At 42.1% G+C, this 20,126-nt stretch overlaps 1 protein-coding gene across 2 annotated transcripts in view; it reads left to right on the forward strand.

The window, feature by feature from the left end:
• RNF168 (ring finger protein 168) overlaps positions 1 to 3,928 on the forward strand; it is a 45,000-nt gene extending 41,072 nt beyond the window's left edge. For both annotated transcript variants that reach the window (XM_080796171.1, XM_080796172.1), the window contains exon 7: positions 1,211 to 3,928. In XM_080796171.1, coding sequence (XP_080652297.1) covers positions 1,211 to 2,161 — 951 coding nt within the window. In that variant the 3' untranslated portion in view covers positions 2,162 to 3,928. The remainder of the gene's footprint in view (positions 1 to 1,210) is intronic.
• The last annotated feature ends 16,198 nt before the right edge of the window (positions 3,929 to 20,126 follow it).

Consider the following 20,126-nt stretch of genomic DNA (forward strand, 5'->3'; position numbering starts at 1 on the left):
TCTTTATAGATTTTTGGGTACTAGCCCTTTATCTGATATGTCATTTGCAAATATTTACCAAAACCTTTCTTAAGGCTTCTCTGTGGTCAAAACTAATCCTAGGTATTTACTTACCTAAGACCTATAAGTGAAAAGAAAAATAATACTGACAAAAGTCAGGGTTGTTTTTTTTTTTTCTTTTTCTCTGTTTTTCTTTTCCCTTCTTTTCTTTCTTTCTTTCTTTCTTTCTTTCTTTCTTTCTTTTTTTTTTTTTTTAAAACAAGGGTTTTTAACCTAAGGCCTGGGTCTGTGGTTAGAATCCGGAGAGTACATATGAACTTAAATGGAGGGAAAGATTTATCTTTACTTTCACCTAAACTCTCATTCCTTTAATTACAAATGTAGGCATCAAACTGTAATACTGTCAGCAAAAGCTGTCCCTTTGGTCATCATCAGTGGAAAGCACAGGTTTTTATCATGTTAAATTTATGGCAGTTTTCTTGAAATATTGTTACTTGTCCCTACTTCAGTATTACAAGTGATTAGACTTGTCTCAGTAGATCTTATTATTTTAATGTATTAATAGTTGCACATTGCATTAGGAATGACATTTTAATAATTGCGTTGCAGTATAAATTATTCCCATTGTAATCCTGTGGATTTATTTTTATATTTTGAAGTATTCAGAAGAGGTCTGTAAGCTTCACCAAAATGCCAAAAGGTGAAGAGTCCGTGGCACAAAAAGGGGCTAAAAACCTCTGGCCTAGAGGAAATTTATAAGGTGAAAGAGAGGTCAGGTCCTGGTGCAAGCTTATTGGCCATACACAAAATCTAGTTTGTAGGTTTTAATGGGAGTGAAAGTGAAGGAGTTCCCTTATCTAAATTGGCACACAGAATAAAAATACTATTAGGAATTGGGGTGCCTGAATGGCCCAGTGGGTTAAGCCTCTGCCTTCAGCTCAGGTCATGGTCTGAGAGTCCTGGGATCAAGCCCCGCATTGGGCTCTCTGCTCAGCAGGGAGCCTCCTTCCCCCTCTCTGCCTGCCTGTCTCTCTGCCTACTTGTGATCTCTCTGTCAAATAAATAAATAAAATCTTTTTAAAAAAGGAACTAATATGCGTTATTAGTAGTGATGCTATCTTATTGTGAAAACTCAGCTAGCTATTAGACTTCTGTGTTGTGACTTGATGTTTTTCTCTGGTTCACTTCAGTCTTTTTCTGTTTTCTACAGAAAACTGACAGTAGTGTTGTAGAGAGCCCTACATGGCAAGATACAGAAATTGAGGAAGGTATGCCAACACTTTCTCCACAAATATGCATGGAAATTCAAGAACAAGGTGAAAAGTCTTCAGAGTCACCTATGCCTCAGTTATGTGCCAGTGGTAGAGAATGGTGCCTTGAAGGAAAAGTCAAAATGAGACCAACCAATCATGATAAAGAGTTATGTGTCCTAAATCATGAAGGACCTGAAGCCAGAGTTCCCTGCTCTGGAGAAGCTGCAGCTAAGCCTTATGGCAAAACTGAGAGTGGGTGCGCTATATCAGGTACGACACAGATAACTGGAAGTAATACAGTTGAGACAGAAAATGAAGAGTCTTGCCTACCGATCAGTAAGGATATTTCCAAAAGAAAAAACCCAGAATCTTTGTCTGAAGCAGTCAGGGATCCGTGTGTTTCTGCAAAAAGAAGGAAAATGTTCCCCGAAGCTTCCTCAGACAAAGAGGAAGCAGAAATCAACTTTACCCAAAAATTGATAGATTTGGAACGCTTACTTTTTGAGAGACATAAACAAGAAGAACAGGACAGGTTATTAGCATTACAGCTTCAGAAAGAAGTAGATAAAGAACAGAAGAAGCCAAACCGGCAGAAAGGATCCCCAGATGAGTATCATTTACGTCCTACATCGTCACCTCCAGACAGATTGCTAAATAGACAGAGGAAGAATTCCAAAGACAGGAGCTTCAAAAGACAGACTGATACAGAGCATTCCAAATCTCGGAGAGGCTCGAAAAATGAAAATTGGCAGCCGTCTTTTAAGATCCAGTTGAAACATTCAGTTAATGGGAGAAAGATGCCAAATTCTTCTAGAGATAATAGTAATGTACCTAAAAGCGCTAATTCCCTACAGCCTAGTAAGTCACAGAAAAATATTTTTCAGATGTTTCAGAGGTATACAAAGTAATGCATGGGGAGAAGGAGGGTTTTATAATCTAGCAAAGATGGATTATGAAGCCCTTTTTCATATAGAGACTCTTTGTAATGGTCACACCCATTGTCTATAAAGGATGGCGTGATTACGAGGGAGGAATATATAAATGTGTTTCTGCCAAACTCCGTGGTAAGCAGGAGTCCCAATCCTTTGCTTTTTTAATAACCGTGATGTACTAAGTTTGACAATCCTTATGGGTATAAGAATGCCTTGGCGAGCTCCGAAGAAATCTTCAAGTGCCATTCTGTTTCTCAGAAATGCATGTTTTACAAAAGCCTTTGCTTCCCTTCGTGTCCTAACTAGTAATCAAAGCAAGATGATACATACCAAGTAGTTTGGAACCCAGCAGGGTAAGTTCTCTTGCTACTTCCCATATATTTGCAGAGCACTTGAAATGTATCTCCCATAACACTAAAGGAATCTAGTTTTCATCTCCACTTTAATTATTTTAACCATTATAGCATTTTCTTCGATTTAAAATGGTTTGTGATCAGTGTGAAATCAGAAAAATCAGAGTTTCCTGGAGAATTAGGAATTAGTTGACAGAAAGGAAACTAGGCTCTTGATGCGAAGGGAGTTGAAGAATTGGGGTGCGGTTCAGTGGGGCAGATTAACTGTTTGAAAGCGTTGGAATGGAATGAATGACCAGAAGCTGGGCCTGGGATGGAGTAGCAGGTGACGTTTGGTAGAGGGTTCTCCCTCCTCCTTTCTTTGCTAAATGACATGGAAAACATTTGGGTTTTATAGCTTTTCACACCATAGTATCTGGTGTCAAAATCAAAATCAATTGCTAAATTGCCTGAAATTTAGGAATGTCACCCTTTTATTAATTTGCTATTCCAGGGGTGGGGTGGGACTTTACTGTAGGAGAGTTAAATATCATAATATCTTTTGTTGTGGGACCTGAGATATAACCATGTTTTTATTTCCTTATATTATCATTTGTATTGATGCTGACTTTTATATGTGTTTATGGAGAGAAAAAGAAAGTCTGATACTTGGGTTTTGCCGTCTTACCCTTGAAAGTTAAATCAGAAGGCAGTGATTTCATTTTGTGAAATTTAACTTAGAGACCATTAGTCTTTTTTTTCATTGATATGAACAACTTCAAGCAAATAGCAATTTTAACAGCATTTTTGCTGATCTCTAGTTGCCCATCCTTTTGAAGTAAAAATAAAACGTCCTAGAGCTAATTCTAGCTTAAATTTGTCAATATTTTTGTACATTATTAAGATTTTTTTCTCCAAATTTTGTAACTAAATTCTGTTAATCTTTGCATACTTAATGGCATCTATTTCAATATTGATTGGGTAATTATGGGTAGAATTCTGATGCTAATTGAAAATTTAGTTTGCCCTTTGTCAAAAAAAGAAAAAAGTGTTTGCCCTCTGAGTAATGATTGTGCTGAAATGAAGTCTAGTCAGAAACTAACTAAATTTCTCCAAAATATGCTAAAATCTGTCTTCTCATCAAATCAGTATTTTTCTAAGAGCAATTTCTCTTAACATTTTAGGGTAGAATCTGTTGGAACTCCTCAAAAGTTGTATAATTAAATTTTAGTGGAATAGTCCATGACCAAAAAGGGGGAAAAATAGTGTAACAGATATAGGATTTCTACATTTAACCACTCGTTTGTGAAGAAGTCTTCCTGACCATAAGATAAATTTTAATTTCTCTATTAGTTTTTCTGATAGTCCTACCTTATATGTCTTTTCATTAGAAACTAATAAATGTTTTGTGTCAGTCATTAGAGTGTATTGCTACTTTTTCCTCTCATTTTTGTGGAGGGATAGGAGAATATTGAACTTCTCAGGGAGCACTAGAACTGTATAGAGGTTGAGAATCTGAAAATTAAAATAATAATTAAGACTATTAGGTATTTTATCATAATTAAAAAATAAAAATTATCTACCTAAAATTAAAAAGTCCTGCATAACAAAAATTACCACCATAATGGAAAATTGGAAAATATGGCAAATGGTGAGAGGGGTGGGAGGGGCGGGGAATAGATGCAATTCGTCGTGAAGAGCTCATTTCCTTTGTACCAAGAATCTGCTGATACATTATGAAAATGACTAATAACTCAAAAGGAAAATTAGAACTGTTCCCAAGAAACAGTTTCCAGGAAAGGAAATACAGATGTCTTTTAAGTATGTGAAAAGATGCATAATGTCACTTATACTAGTGTTTATACATTTGTCTACCCTTCACATTAGTTAAGATAAAGGTGCTTTTTTGTTTTGCTTTTGTATATGTGTGTGTGTGTAAATCTTGGCAAGAGTATGGGGAAATAAGCACTCTTATGTATTGGTTGGTATCAGTAGAAAATTTAAAAACCCAATTCTGAATTGGGCGATTCTATCTTTAGGAATTTCCTAAAGCTGCCTTTACATGTGTGTAGAATGACATGTACAAAATATTTTTGTATGGCACTGTTTATAATAATAAGCTTAGAAAAAACCTTAATGTCACATCAGTAGATAATAAATGATGGTACAATTGTTATATAGCAATTAACAACAACAAAACCACTTTACTGATATGAAAAGATAGATACATGTATTTGCATAAAATGTCTAGAAAGAGAAGCAATAAGTGTCACCAACAGGGAGAGAAACCTTGTGGCTGGGAGATAAGGGCGGAAGAATGACTTTTCACTCTGTGTTCTTTCCTACTTTTTGAATTTTCAGTCATACCAAATATATCATCTAGTCAAAATTTAAATGTTTTTAAAATGTTGCAAGATAAGAGTACCTGGGTGGCTCGGTTGGTTGAGTGATGGACTCTTGATTTAGGCTCGGGTCATGATCACAGGGTCCTGGAATTGACCCCAGCATTTGGCTCTGTGCTCAGCAGGGAGTTGGCTCGGGGTTCTCCCTCTGCCCTATCACTGCTTGCACACACGTTTTCTCTCTCAAATCAATAGATAAATCTTTTTTTTTAATGTTGCAAATAAGGGCACCTGAAAAAAAAAAAGGGGCATCTGACTGGCTTAGTCAGAATAGCCTGGGACTCCTAATCTCAGCGTCATGTGTTCGAGCACCATATTGAATATTAGAAATAACAAAAAAACCTAAAAAAAGATATTGCAAGATAAAGGGAGCTTATTAATCTCAGCCTTCACCACTCTGAAGGGTGTTTTTTGCCTTTACATATTAAAAATCTATTCAGGAAGATTTTCTTTGGTGTGGAAAAAACTATAGCATTGTGAGTTGATTTGAATGTATTTAGCTTTCAGGTACTATTTTTAAATTATTTGAAAAGCAAGATTTATGTTTTCCGGGTAGCATTGCAGCAGGCCTGCATTCCTGCTGAGAGTAATGAGAAGAGCCAGATAGAAATGTAAACTTGCCAGGATACCTGGGTAGCTCAATTGGTTAAGCGTCTGCCTTCAGGTTAGGTCATGATCTCAGGGTCCTGGGATGGAGCCCCGCATCAGGCTCTCTGCTCAGTAGCAAGTCTGCTTCTCCCTCTTCCTCGTGATCTCTCTCGCCTTAAAAGGGGGAAAAAAAATGTAAAATTGCCTACTGAAAAGCATCAGAGAACTCCTGAAACAATGAGGACTAAATTCAGGCCTAAGATTCTAGAGAAGGGAGACATGAGAAGTGAAATGGTATTTGCAACCATAAAGTGGTTTTGCTGGTAGCATGTGCCTGTTGTGAATGCAGGACAAGAATCAGGGCTGCTGCTAGTGAACAGAAACTGGCAGAACTCTTGGGCTTCTGATGAAGCTGGAATAACAATATTGGAGACTTGAGGGTCCTCCAACACAAGGCCTTTCCCATCAAGGTAATTGCAGAGTTTTCAAACTGCTCAGGGCAGAGGCTAAAAGGCTGAAAACCTCAGAAAAGCAGAGATTTGTCATCAGGCTCACAGTGCTGATGAGACAAAAGCATTCATGACCTGCCGAGGGAAGGGAGCCTATGGAACACACCAGGACCTCAACTGGAAACCCTAACACAGGGGTCTGTAAAGTACATCCCCAGGGCCATATCTGCAAGCTTCATGTTTTTGTAGGGCTTTTGGGCTAAGAATGGTTTTGGTTTTAAGTGCTCTACACCCAGCGTGGAGCCTGGCACAGGGCTTGAACTCACGACCCCGAGCCTGAGCTGAGATGGAGAGTTGGGCACTTATTGGACTGAACCACCCAGGCGCCCCTAGAATTCCCTTCTTAATTTGGTCTCTACTTGTTAGGTGAACTGCTTACCTTCCATTACCTCACTTTCTTAATTTGTAAATGGAATCCTAATGTAATCAACCAAGTTGCTATCAAGAGGTAAGCACCTGGCACATGCCTTGATTCAAAAGAAGAACCGGAATAAGCGATGATTCCTCCCGCCCGGCTCTTCTCTGACCTCACTACTCCACCATTCCCACTTTTGGAAGAGTCTCACTTTGTCCATTGGCTTCGTCTCCCATAAATCTCCAAATGTGGCATCCAGTAAGCTGCAGTTTATCTTCTGTCCACTGATGAAGACTCGACCCAGCTCTGCCAGGCATGTCTGCAGCTCCCTACATCACAAGAGACCCCTTCTTCTAAGTCCCCCAGGTCACAAGAGTCCCTGGCCTCCCAAAGGAAACTGAATTCTCAGAAATCCTAAGTGGCTTCCGCAAGTCCCTGTACTGGTTCACAGCTGGTGTGCATAAAGCTGTGTGAAACACTAAAAACTTTGAGATTAAAAAGGTGGGAGTTGAGCCACTACTGTGTGTTGACCCATTTCTTATTCCTGCATAAAGCTCTTAATAAACAATTATGACTTTAAATTTTGAGTCTGATTTTTTTTCCCCCTAGAATATTTTGCCTTGGCTTGGCAGGACTTGGAGCAACCTTGAGTTCAACTGAGGGGACTCTCTACATTGTACTTTTACAATCCTCTTCAATTTGGCTTTTGTAGTTCCAGGTTGCTACAATCAGGCTCTGTCTCTGGAAATAGTTCAGTTCGGAAGGCTTTCTGTCAGCTGGGAATCATGCACAGAGTCTCCATTTTTTGTATCCTTCATCTCCCTCTCTCAAGTCCTATAATGGACTTTTGTGTCCATCTTTTACTGCAGGTTAGACTGACCCCAGACTTTCCTGAGTCCCAGGATGGGGATGAGAACCCCACTCCTTGCTCAGTTGATAGTTGACAAATGTAGTGTATCGATCTGAGTCCAGTTAAGAAAACAAAAACCACAGTATTTCAGCAGAGGTTATAGAGTGGGGAATTGGTTAGACAGGTGTTAGACCAAAGGGAACGAACACAGAGATAACCCAAAGATGGTAACTGCAGGAAGTGGCTGCTGCCCTCAGAGCTGGGAAACAGAAGGGAAGAGTCTTGAGTTACTAGAACGAGGCACTTAAGAGGTGGGGGAGGGTGGACTGCGGAGCTGGTGTTCAGACCTTTGAGAGAGAAACCTCGTAGGTGTTGCTGGTGCTCCGAAAGGGTCCAGCGAGTCTCATTTTAGGAGAGTCGAATTTGGAAACAAGTCAACTGCCACTGCTGGGGTAGCACTGATAGGAACAGCAAAAACTGAGACACCCCTTTTCCTCTTTCCTCCTAGTACTTCCTATAATAGAGCGGGAAGCTTGCTGAAGGAGGAGCGTGGGAGAGTGGGAAAGTGTCTTTTGTCGCTGAGAGAGAAGAGGGTGGGGGAACCACACCAGAGAGGATTCCCTTCAGTGGTTTCTGGGGACTAAGATGTCTTGAAATTTCTAAGGTAAAACTACGGAAAGCTTTTATCCTGATAAGATGGAGTAATGTGTGTGGGGAAAAGATGCTTAAGCGCAAATGTGCAGAAGTAAGACTTTGCTAAGGATCTATGGAAGTAAATCATGGAGAACCTTCCCAACTGTCCAGCTTCTGTTGCCCTCATGGTATCTGAGTGTCCCATCTTGATCAGAGTAGATCATTCAGCATTTTGGGCGTGTCACTCCACACAGACTAACATCACCTAAAGCCACCATTGTCCTGACTCCCTACCAGCTTCCCAGTTCCTCACCTACAGGGATGCTAGGAGCGCCTCTCTAAAATTTCTTGTATGGAAAATGAAGGCCTCCAGCAGCATCACTAAATTCCCAGAGCTCCCAGGAGTGTATTTCTGGGTACGTCTCAAAGATCCTGAATAAAATTTAAAGGAGGGCATTTGAGTAATTGAAGTAGATCATAATGAAGTAACTCTCCAGAGTAAACCACGATTAGAAAAAAATCAGATGGCAGAGACATTGTATAATTTTAGCAAGAGCACTAAGAGAATACCAGATCAATTTGGTTTTAACATGTGAGAGAACTGTTCCACTTCCAAAGAGCTAGAAGTGTTGTAGTTTATACAACCATATTCTTAATTTACTGAATTAAAAACTGTTCAAAATCCCAGGATTTCAAGAATGATTGCCTGCTTGCAAAAGCATCGTGTAAAAAAAAAATTTACTTGATTACTTCTATTGGCAAATGCATAGCAAACTGCTTAAAGCTTTTATTTGCGTAAATTTCAAAATTACATTAACGCATATTTTTAGAAGAAGAGATTTTTGGGGGGTTGCTGATAAGAAGAGGTTACAAACCAAAAAAATAGGTAAGTGGCCTAATTACCTAAGTCTTTGGGAGAGGGGGAGAAGTAGCAATTTTAATGTTGCATAATAGCAAAAGATACAAAAAAAAAGAAAAGAAAAATGAGAATGGAGCCCAACCATGCCTCTCTTCTTTGGCTTAAAAAAATCTTTTTTTTTTTTTAAGATTTTATTTATTTATTTGACAAAGACAGACACAGTGAGAGAGGAAACACAAGCAGGGGGAGTGAGAGAGGGAGGAGCAGGCTTCCCGCAGAGCAGGGAGCCCAATGTGGGGCTCGATCCCAGGACCCCGAGATCATGACCTGAGCCGAAAGGAGATGCTTAATGACTCAGCCACCCAGGTGCCCCTCCCATCACCATTTTTTTAAGTTCGTTTATTTGTTTAGTAGTCTCTACACCCACTGTGGGGCTCAAACACATGACCCTGAGATCAAGAGTTGCATGTTCTGACTGAGCCAGCCAGGCACCCCCATCATTTTTTTTTAATTTATTCTTTAATTTTTTAAAGTAATCTCTACATCCAGTGTGAGGCTTGAACTCACAACCCCAATATCAAGAGTAATTTATTTATTCTTCAATTTTTAAGTAATCACTTTTTTTTTCAAAAAAGCCCATTATCACCGCTGATCTGAGAAGGCCTCCTTACTGTATACTAAACATTACGGTCTATATCTGGATTTCTCGTTCTGTTTCATTGCCTTGCTATCCATCTGTGTGTCGATAACACAGTTTTAACTACTGAAGTTTTATGATACAGCAAGTTGCCGAATTGCTTTTTTTTTCCCCTCACAATAACCTGGCTATTCTTGTTATTTTTCTTTTAAGATTTTATTTATTTGACAGAGAGAAACACAGCGAGAGAGGGAACACAAGCAGAGGGAATGGGAGAAGGCGAGCCAGGCTTCCCACTGAGAAGGGAGCCGGATGTCGGGCTTGAACCCAGGACCCTGGGATTATGACCTGAACTGAAGGCAGATGCTTAATGACTGAGCCACCCAGGTGCCCCTTTTGTTATTTTTCCATAAAAACTAAAATCCCATTCTGTTTCTAGCAGTCTCTTGCCTCTTACTGATTCCTTTTCTTCAATCATGGTAGCTGCTACCAAGGGATACTGTCTCTGCTTTCTAAAGGGATTCCCTCTCAAATTCACCACCACTAGTCAACTTTCCTCTCTACCTGCCTCCCCTGCCCACCCCCTGCATCCCCCTGCCTTCCCCTGCAATGCTTATGCCTGGCCCTATTTGTTCCAGGAACCTGCACACAGGAGTTCCTCGGCCCACAGGGGCCCTCACCTTCTGAAAATGAATGCTTGCTGATGTTTTTCTGAGATCTGCCACCTCTAGGACCCCTTGGCATTTCCCTTCTTGCCCAATGGCACGCTCCTGATCCACTGCACCTTTTAACCTCCCCAGGCTGGCTGTTCCAGCCATGAGTGTTTGAAGCCATACTGGGGAACCTCACACAGCAAGGAAGCGTGAGTGGCCTCTAGCAGCTGAGGACAGCCTCAAAGCAACAGCCAGCAAAAAATGAAGTTCTCTATATTACAGAGAAGTATGCTGCCAATGAGCACATGAGCAGGGAAGTAGATCCTGCCCCCAGTGGAGCCTCCAAATGAGAACCCAGCCCCCACCAACACCTTGATCCCCGCTTGGGAGACCCCAGGTAGAAGATGTAGATAAGCCGTGCCCAGTTTCTGACTGGGTAATAATCTACATGCTGTTGTTTCAAGACACGTGGTTACATTGTTATGCATCAGTAGTTAAACCATATAGATCATATGGCCTGAGAAACTGCTGAGTTTGCAACGGCCTTTCCTCCCCATTTGCCACTCCCCCCAAGAAAACCTTCCCACCAGAGGTCTTGCTCTGTCTTCCTTAAACTCACTTATCAGTATAACCCATTTTCTGATTGCCCCTTCAGATTCCACTTTTCACTCTTGTCCTTGGAATGCCCCAAGAAGATAACCTGTAGGGGGCCTTGCTAACCCTCTGACTTCTAGTTGAATAAGAGGGAAAGGTGGGTATGATTGGAGTGCTTATCTCCCCCACCCCTCTCCAGGATCGCCCTGGTTTGGCTGGCTGGCTGCATGTCTCAACTGAGTCATAGTCCCGTAAGGAAGTGCTCACCACACAGCCTCTCTTTCCTGGGTCTGGTAACTGCTTCCTCCTCTCCACCCTTCTGATCTAGGAGTGGTAACAGCTCTCTGGCATTGCTACAAGGAACCATCTTGTGCTTTCCCCACACCATGCCCACGCCTTTATAAATAATCCCTCTTCTCAAATTATCTCATTTTAACTGAGCCATTTATCTCTTGCCAGGCCCCCGAGTGGTACTCTTAACTAGACTAGGAAGCATACCAGCTACTGAAAATCATGGAAATGTTCCATATCTTGAAAACTCATTGAACAGTGCACTTAAAATGTATGCATTTTATTGCATGTAAATTTTATCTCAAGTTTAACTAATTAGTATCTCAATTTTTAAAAAATTAGTCCATGAAGGGGCACCTGGGTGGCTCAGTCACTTAAGCACCTACCTTCCGCTGAGGTCATGATCCCAAGGTCCTGGGATCACACCCCGCATTGGGCTCCCTGCTCAGTGGGGAGTCTGCTTCTGCCTCTCCCTCAGATTATGTTCTCTCTGTTTCTCTCTCTCTCTCTCAAATAAATAAAATCTTTAAAAAAAAATTAATCCATGAAATCTGTAACCCATGCCCTTTGGTTCCTGTGGGTCACTCGATGACCCTTTGCATAGTTCCCATATCACAAGACACCCCTGCCTACATGCTCCCCTGTGTCTCAAGAGAGCCCCTGGACCACAGAGGAAAACAGTTAACAGGAAGGGGGAAAAATCTTTATGGCTTCCTCAGGTTATTATACTAGTTCCACATATTTGTCCTTAATAAAGGTACATTTTTTTAAAGCTTGTAATTTTAAAGTAATAAGAGAGTTGAACCTCACCTTTTTCTCTGCCCTGTCTGCAGATCTATATAAATGACAGTTTCACTCTACATTTGGAGATAGTCATCTATTTCTTCTACTCTCTCTGCCATTCCTTATTTTAGCTATCTTTAAGCAGTAGTGAGGAGGAGATGACACCTATTCACATGGACTATTTTTTTTTTTAAAGATTTTATTTATCAGACAGAGATCACAAGTAGGCAGACAGGCAGGCAGAGAGAGAGAGAGGAAGGGAAGCAGGCTCGGTGCTGAGCAGAGAGCCCGATGCGGGGCTCGATCCCAGGACCCTGAGACCATGACCTGAGCCGAAGGCAGAGGCCTTAACCCACTGAGCCACCCAGGCGCCCCCACATGGACTATTTTTTTTAAGATTTGTTTATTTAGCTTAGGGAGCCTGGGTCTCTCAGTCAGTTAAGCCTCTCTGCCTTTGGCTCAGGTCATGATCTCAGGTTCCTGGGATCGAGTCCCGCATCTGGCTCCCTGCTCAGCAGGGAGCCTGCTTCTCCCTCTGCTCATGCACGCTCCCTCTCTCTACTAAATAAATTAAATATATTTTTAAAAAGATTTATTTATTTTAGAGAGGGAGAGAGAGCACATGAGAGTGTGGGTGGGAGGAGGGGCAAAGGGAGAGAATCTCAGGCAGATTCCCCGCAGAGGCTGAGCTCCAAGCCCTTCTAGGAGCCCATCTCAAGACCCTGAGATTAGGACCTGAGCCAATATAACAGTCAGATGCTTAACCGACTGAGCCACCCAGGAACCCCTATTCACGTATACAATTATGTGACTACTTATTGTGTCCAAAATACTTTTTATTCATTTCAGTGACAAATTTTCAGGTATTTAAAGACAAGTTAAAATTAAGAGCAGAGGCACCTGGGTGGCTTAGTCGGTTAAGCGTCCAACTCTTGCTCTCAACTCAGGTATTGATCTCAGGGTCGTGAGTTCAAGCCCCGTGTTGGCCTCAAGGCTGGGCATGGAGCTTACTAAAAGAAAAACAGTTCAGAGCTTTTCTGGAAATGCTGTTGAAGAGACACCTTGCCTGGGATAATCCCAGCATTCATTCTCCCCCTCAGGTCACTCTTTCCAGAGTTGTCTTTGCTTTTCAAAACACCTTTCCCATTTATGCCCCTTCTGATCCTGGGGCTCCCGGTGAGGAGGGATGCAGGAGCAGTATCAAGGAAGAAAGACATCATGTGATCTTTGGATGTATTGGTCTTTATTATAACGGACATCAGTCAAGGATAGCACTACTAATAGCACATACTTTGGATTATAAAGGCAAAAATGTTAAATTCAGAAGGTATTGGCTTCCTCCATCCTCATTATAAAAAATTTAGCTTATTAGGGTGGCTTGCTGGCTCAATTGGTAGAGCACTTGACTCTTGATGTAGGGGCCATGGGTTCGAGTGTCACACTGGGTATAGAACTTCCTTAAAATAAATAAATAAAATTTAAAAATTAAATTATCGTATGTTTTTAAAAAGTCCCAATTACAGGCATCAGATGTATGAGTTTCGGATTATGATACTCCTATGAGTCACACTCAGGAGTCTAACTTACTCTATTATTAACCTTGGTAAAAAGTGTGCCAGCCTCCTCAAGCTATTCAATTTCATTCATCACCTCTAAACTGCATCTTATTTGGGGAAAATTCTAGAGTTTCAAGTAATCAAAACTGAAATATGACTGCCTAAATGTATCAGATAATATTTCTAAGAGTTAACATTTCTTGAAAACTAACTAAGGCGAGGTACTATGCTATGTGCTTAACATCTCATCTAATCCTTTCAACAATTCTGTGAGGCAGATAACATTTTATGCCTCTTTTACAGATGAAGGAACCTGAAACTTAAAGAGATTGAGTAATTTGCCCAAGGTCAGAGAGAAATAATGAGGCTGAGTAAGGATTTGAACCGAGGACTTGACTCCAAAGACGGGACTCTGACTCTATTCTGCTCAGAAAGGGAATAAGTGAAGATCCAATTTAGAAGGAAAAAAAGAAGGGATTATGTGCAGTTCTAGACACCAAGTAAGGGCATGGGATGCCCCATTTTCTAGAGGAAGAACTTGAGACCCGGGTCATCGACACTTCCCAAGGGGATTCTGACAGTAAGTAGAAAAGTCAGAATTTATATCCAGATCAGAGTCTAAAGCCCAGTTCTTCCAAGTAAAATGTGTTGCCTTGTTTGTTTTGTGTGTGTGTGTGTGTGTGTGTGTGTGTGTGTGCGCGCGCGCATGCGCACACGCACGCACGTATGTTTTAAGAAGCCTCCACACTCAGCACAGAGCACAATGTGGGGCTTGAACTCACAATTTTGAGATCAAGACCTGAGCTGAGATCAAAAGTCAGATACTCAACAGACTGAGCCACCCGAACCACCCAGAAGCCCCAAAATGTGCTACCTCGCTAAATATAAATTATATGAAATAAACACAAGGATTTAATGTATTTATATAAGACCTGAAATGTGTAAGTCACATTTATTTCTGGCGCTTAAAGCTGAGGCTATGGTAGGATTTCCTGCCCCACAAAGGAAAAGAGGGATGGGCCTGGGCAAGCCCTGAGAACACAGTGAATGGCCACCAGGGAAGAATGGCCGCAGAGGAGAGAGAGGGCAGGAGGGCCAGAGAGATAGGAGGAAAGATGAGCAGATACTGTACCTTGGAGGCTAAGAGTGAGCTTGTCCTAAGAAGGAGGAGTAAGCAAATGCCGAATTCCTCTGAAAATTCAGTTGAGATAAAAACCGATAAACATCTATAGGAATTAACAACTTTGAAGTCTTAGGTGACCCCAGTAACAGCGGACTGGGTGCTGTGTGAGTGGAGTTCCGCATTCAGTGGTTCTGAAGTGAGTAGGAGGGGAGAAAAACGGAGGTGGTTGTATGGACAACAATGTAGGGAAGTTTCGCTGTGAAAGGAGGTAGGGAGCCGGGTGGGAAGAGGAGGACACCTGGCACACTGAAATGCCAGTGGAGAGGCTCTCGTTGAGAAGGAACGTCGCCATTTTCACACACGAAGGCAAAAGAAGGGATAGATCTTGAGCAGGAGGAGAGATGGCTTTTCCGTCGTGCGAAGGGATGGGATGAGTGAAGTGACACAGACATATCTGTGGGTGTTGTGACTCCAGGTCAATGGAGTTCTTGCCTGATGGCTCCAGTTTTCAGGTTCCCCAATTGAAAGTGAGCAGGGAAGGGAGCTGCCCAAGATCTGGGGAGAGAGAAACTTAGGAGGGACATGGCATCCTCTCTTTGGATGCCCTTGGCTTTACCTGCTCTTTCTGCAGCCACTTCAGCCTGGGCTCCCAACTGCTCCATGTGGCTGCCACCACGTTGAACCTGGCCGCCAGCCTGTGCTGGGTGTCGGATGTGCGATGGGACCTGACCCTCCCTACAAGCTCAAAAGTGAGCCGATTACTGTCTCACGGATGTCGGCAGACGTTCTGAGACTGCTGGGTTGGAGAAAAAGGACCTCATTACTCATGGTACAGCAGGCAGCATGAGCACCAGTTTTGGGTCAGGTCTCCTCGCCAGGGAGAAGAGCCCAGACAGCGGCAATACTTAGTAAACTCGTTCTTGAACTTCTGTGAGAATCTCTTTGGGAGACATTGTGTAGGGGCTGAGATCCTGGGTGAACAAGTGAAGGGTGACTTGGGTGAGTGCTAATGTGACCCCATTTGCACCCCCAGGCGCTGATAAGGCCTGGAACCTTCAGGTTACACTTCCGAAGGCTGATGCATAATATATAGTGAAGTGACAAGAAGAGAGTTCTAGAATCAGATAGATGTGGATTCAAATTTACCTTGTAACTGAAGTCCTGACTTCTCTGAGTGTTTCCTCAGCTGTGAAACAGACAATAAACCCTTCCTCACAGAATCGCTAAGGAGGTTCCGTGATGTCGCCTACGTATGACGGGATCCGTTTTTGGATATGAACCGATATTTTACTCTGTACTTGCATTATTTGGTCATTTACTCATCGAGGCTATTGGACATTCATTTCCTGGGAAAAGTTCAGCCAGGAAAAAACAGAGGAAAATAAGTTAGTTGTAGGATTTGAGTCTCAAAATCTAGTCCCGAGAGAGAACTCAACACAAGAACAATAGATTTGTAAGAATACCTAACGCTGAGTAAGGGAGCTCAGAATATGCCACCCAAAAATATGTCACTTAGTATAGAGATTATTTTAAGCTGAAGACATCTGAGATTCAACAATTGCAGAAAAATAGCCTTCTCAGAGCTTCCTTATGTGACTAAAAACAACAACATCTAGGAAATAAGGCTGCCGTGAATACCTCTTCAGGGAAGATTTACTCCCAGAAGGGAAAACAGGAACAAAACCTACCCCAAATTCCTTCTCCAGAGAAATTTTATGACCCTGAAAGAGACAGAAAGACCACTCATAATGCTATAGACAAGCATTACTAAAACTTATCTCCTATTTGTTCTCCTGAAAACCCAGACATTTTTAAAAAGATTTTATTTATTTATTTGAGAGAGAGAGAGAAAGCATGAGCAGGGGGAGGGGCAGAGGGAGAGGGAGAAGCAGACTCCCCACTGAGCAGGGAGTCTGATTTTGGGCTCTATCCCAAGACCCTTAGATCATGACCTGAGCTGAAATAGGCACTTAATCGACTGAGCCCCCCAGGTGTCCCTATGAGAGGGAGTTCTTATGTTGTGGAATCTAATTTGGGACAAATACCCAGGTCCCATCATCATGAAGGTCAGGGACTTTTGTCTGAGAAGTCATTTTCTGCGATGATGCCCTATAACACAATCATGGCCAATGAGAAAAACACCAACAACTGCTTGGGGTTTCTGGGAAAGTTTTTGCTTTGCCCTTCCCTTTCCTTCTGCCTCAAACATTGATTTTGATGTCTAGAGCTGCAAAAGCTATCTTGCAAATATGAGAAGAAGGCCAGGGGTTATCAGGCCTGTTTCCACCAAACCAGTACCAGCCTGCCTGCTTCTGGACATCTTGTGTAAGAAAAATAACTTCCTGTTACTCAAGCCACTGGTATTCAGGTTTTCTGCTGTTGACAGCCAAAACCGTCCTTAATTAATGCCAAGACAAAGTCGGAAGCAGGAAAAGGAAAGGAGTCAATTCTTGGCTTCTGAATTTCAAAACCTACGTCTCAGGGTGGTAAATAAAAACAAAAATAAGGGGCACCTGGGTGGCTCAGTCGGCTAAGTGGCTGCCTTCAGCTCAGGTCATGATCTCAGTGTCCTGAGAGAGAGCCCTACATCGGGCTCCCTGCTCAGCATGGAGTCTGCTTCTCCCCTCTCTCTGGTGCTCCCCCTGCTTGTGTTCTCTCACGCATTCACTCTCCCCCTCTCTCTCTAAAAAATAAATAAAATCTTAAAAAAAAAAAAGAAAGAAAACCCTTAGGGTATGGACTATAGATCTGGGAGATTAATTGATGATTAGTTACCAGGCTACTCTACCTCTGGACTAAAGGAAGATCCCCTGGAATCCCCTGGAAATAATAAAAATGAAATGGAGTTATGGAAAAATAAAATTATATGTTTTGTTCTATAAGCTTGTGCACTAAGATTTACACCCACCATAACGGTAGCTTTCCTTTAAAAATGTTATTCCTGTCTTATCCTTTGTTGTCTTACTATCACTCTGAACGGTACTCGTGGTCATTTTCTCTGAAAATCCACTTTTCTTCTAAACTTCTTGATGGAAACCATCATTCTTTCTTCTCCTAAGCTTGAGGATTTGAGGTTGGCCGTGCGTCTCTCATGTCTGATCTGCTCTTTCTTGACTTTTCTTTTCTCTCCACCCACCCCCAACTCTCTCTCCCTCTTTCTCCCTCTCCCTCATTTCCACTCTCTTCCCTCCTTCTTTCTCCACCTGCCTCCCCCTCTTCCTTCCTCTCTTCTCCCTCCACTTCCTTCTCTTCCTCTCTCTTTCTTGAAGTCTTCCAGTACTGGGACTGTGGACGTCTTTACATTAACTCCTCACCATGATGGTGTTGCAGCTCTGGCAAAGCTGGTCTGTGGAAAGAGGTATTTGGATAGACTGTCTTACAAACAACTAAAAATCCCGGATACTATTTTAAATCAAAACTTCATAAAACCACTGAAGAGCTGACCGAAAAGATAGTACCGAATTGTCGGGCCAAAGTCAGAGAGAAGGAATGTAGAATCTCAGAAAGGAAAAGGACGGGTGAAGCCTCCTTTCTTTGAGGGCATATGCCAGATCTGGCCCATGTGAGCTACAATTTTCACAGTCCCTCAGGGTGTGGAATAAAGAAGTCAAAGGCCAGGACCATGCAAAGTGGGGAGTTGATTCGTTGGCTAGGACTACCATAACAAAGTACTGCAGAATGGGGAGCTGAAACAACAGAAATGTATTGTCTCACAGTCCTGGAGACTGGAAATCAAAGGTCAAGAGGTTGGCAGGTTTGGTTTAATTCTGAGGCTTCTCTCCCTGGCTTGAAGATGGGGCTGCCTTTTCCTGGTGCCCTCCCATGGTCTTTCCTCTGTGCATGGGCATCCCTTGTGTCTCCTTTTGTGTCCATATTTCCTGTTTATATTGAAAACCAGTCAGGCTGGATTATGACCGAGTCTGTCTCATTTAATTTAACCGCCTCTTTAAAGACCCTATCTCCAAATGCAGTCACATCCTGAGGCATGAAGAGTCAGAACTTCAACATATGAATTAGGCAAGGAGGTGGACACAGTTTGGCCCATAAAAGAAGTATAATATGAAACATTCCCCATAACACTAGGCCCTCTCTGGTAAGAGATAGAGAACAAGAAATAAACACCCTTTTACCTCCCGTCACCATGTGGCTGCATGGAAACTTGCCCTGGAGATGGGTAATGGAGAGTGGGGGCTGTCTGTGAGAACATGTAGCGGAGACCAGCTCTCACATGCTGATTTGTGGCCCAAATTCGTATCTCTTGTGTGATTCGGAAAGCCTCAAAATTGGGGCGCCTGGGCCACTCAGTAGGTTAAGCGTCCACCTTCAGCTAGGTCACCATCCCAGGGTCCTGGGATCAAGCCCCACACTGGGCTCCTTGCTCAGCGGGGAGTCTGCTTCTCCCTCTCCCTCTGCCCCTCACCCCACTCGTGCTCTCTCTCTCAAATAAATAAATAAATAAATAAATAAATAAAATCTTTTTAAAAAAGAAAGCCTCAAAATTACGTTTGACTTAAATTGGTCCCCATATGGTAGTGCACCTAAATGGTTGGCAGGAACAAAGGTAAATCTCCTTGAGAGAAACATGCCTTCCCCTTAGACTTCAAAGAATTCCCATAAATATTTTGGAAAAAACTAAGCACCTCACAGTAAAAAACCAAACCAAACCAAACAAAAAAACCTAAACACATACACAGAAATCCAGGCACCATGTATAAAAAGCAGTATAAATCAGATAGAATATGAATAGATACTGGAATTACCAGACATGGATTAAAAAATAGTTATGAGGGACGCCTGGGTGGCTCGGTGGGTTAAGCCTCTGCCTTCAGCTCAGGTCATGTTCTCGGGGTCCTGGGATCAAGCCCCACATTGGGCTCTCTGCTCAGCAGGGAGCCTGCTCCCCCAAACCCCCGCCTGCCTCTCTGGTTACTTGTGAGCTCTCTCTCTGTGTCAAATAAATAAATAAAATCCTTTAAAAAATAGTTATGATTATCATGTTTAAAGAAATAAGATGTTAGCTTGAAAGCATCTTCAAGAAACAAGAAATTGTTTTTTAAAAAATGACTAACCAGATTTGAAATATAAATAGAACTTATAGAAATGAAAAAAAATACAGTAATTAGGGGCACCTGGGTGGCTCAGTGGGTTAAAGCCTCTGCCTTCAGCTCAGGTAATGATCCCTGGGTCCTGGGATCGAGCCCCACATCGGGCTCTCTGCTCCACAGGGAGCCTGCTTCCTCCTCTCTCTCTGCCTGCCTCTCTGCCAACTTGTGCTCTCTGTCCAATAAATAAATAAAATATTTTTTAAAATACAGTAATTAAATTTTCTCAGCTATTTCAGGTGACTGGGTGGCTCAGTTGGTAGAGCATGTAACTCTTGATCTCAGGTCACAAGTTTGAACCCCACATACGGTGTAGAGATTACTAAAAAAAAAATCAATTAAAAAATTAAAATTTCTTTTCTCAGCTATCTCAACTGATGAATGGATAAATAAGTTTCAAAATACAGAAAAGTTGAAAGAAGAATATAATGAACACCAATATATTACTACTTAGATCCAACAATTGTTAGCATTTCTTCATGGCAATTAGGCACTGCGTGGCTCAACATTAAGCGTCTGCTTTTGGTTCAGGTCATGATCCCCAGAGTTCTGGGATTGAGGCTCACATCGGGCTCCCTGCTCAGTGGGAAGCCTGCTGCTCCCTCTCCCACTCCCCCTGCTTGTGTTCCCTCTCTCACTGTTTCTCTCTCTCTGTCAAATAAATAAAATCTTAA

The sequence above is a fragment of the Martes martes genome, assembly GCF_963455335.1.
Source record: "Martes martes genome assembly, chromosome: 1".
In the NCBI taxonomy this organism is placed as follows: Eukaryota; Metazoa; Chordata; class Mammalia; order Carnivora; family Mustelidae; genus Martes; species Martes martes.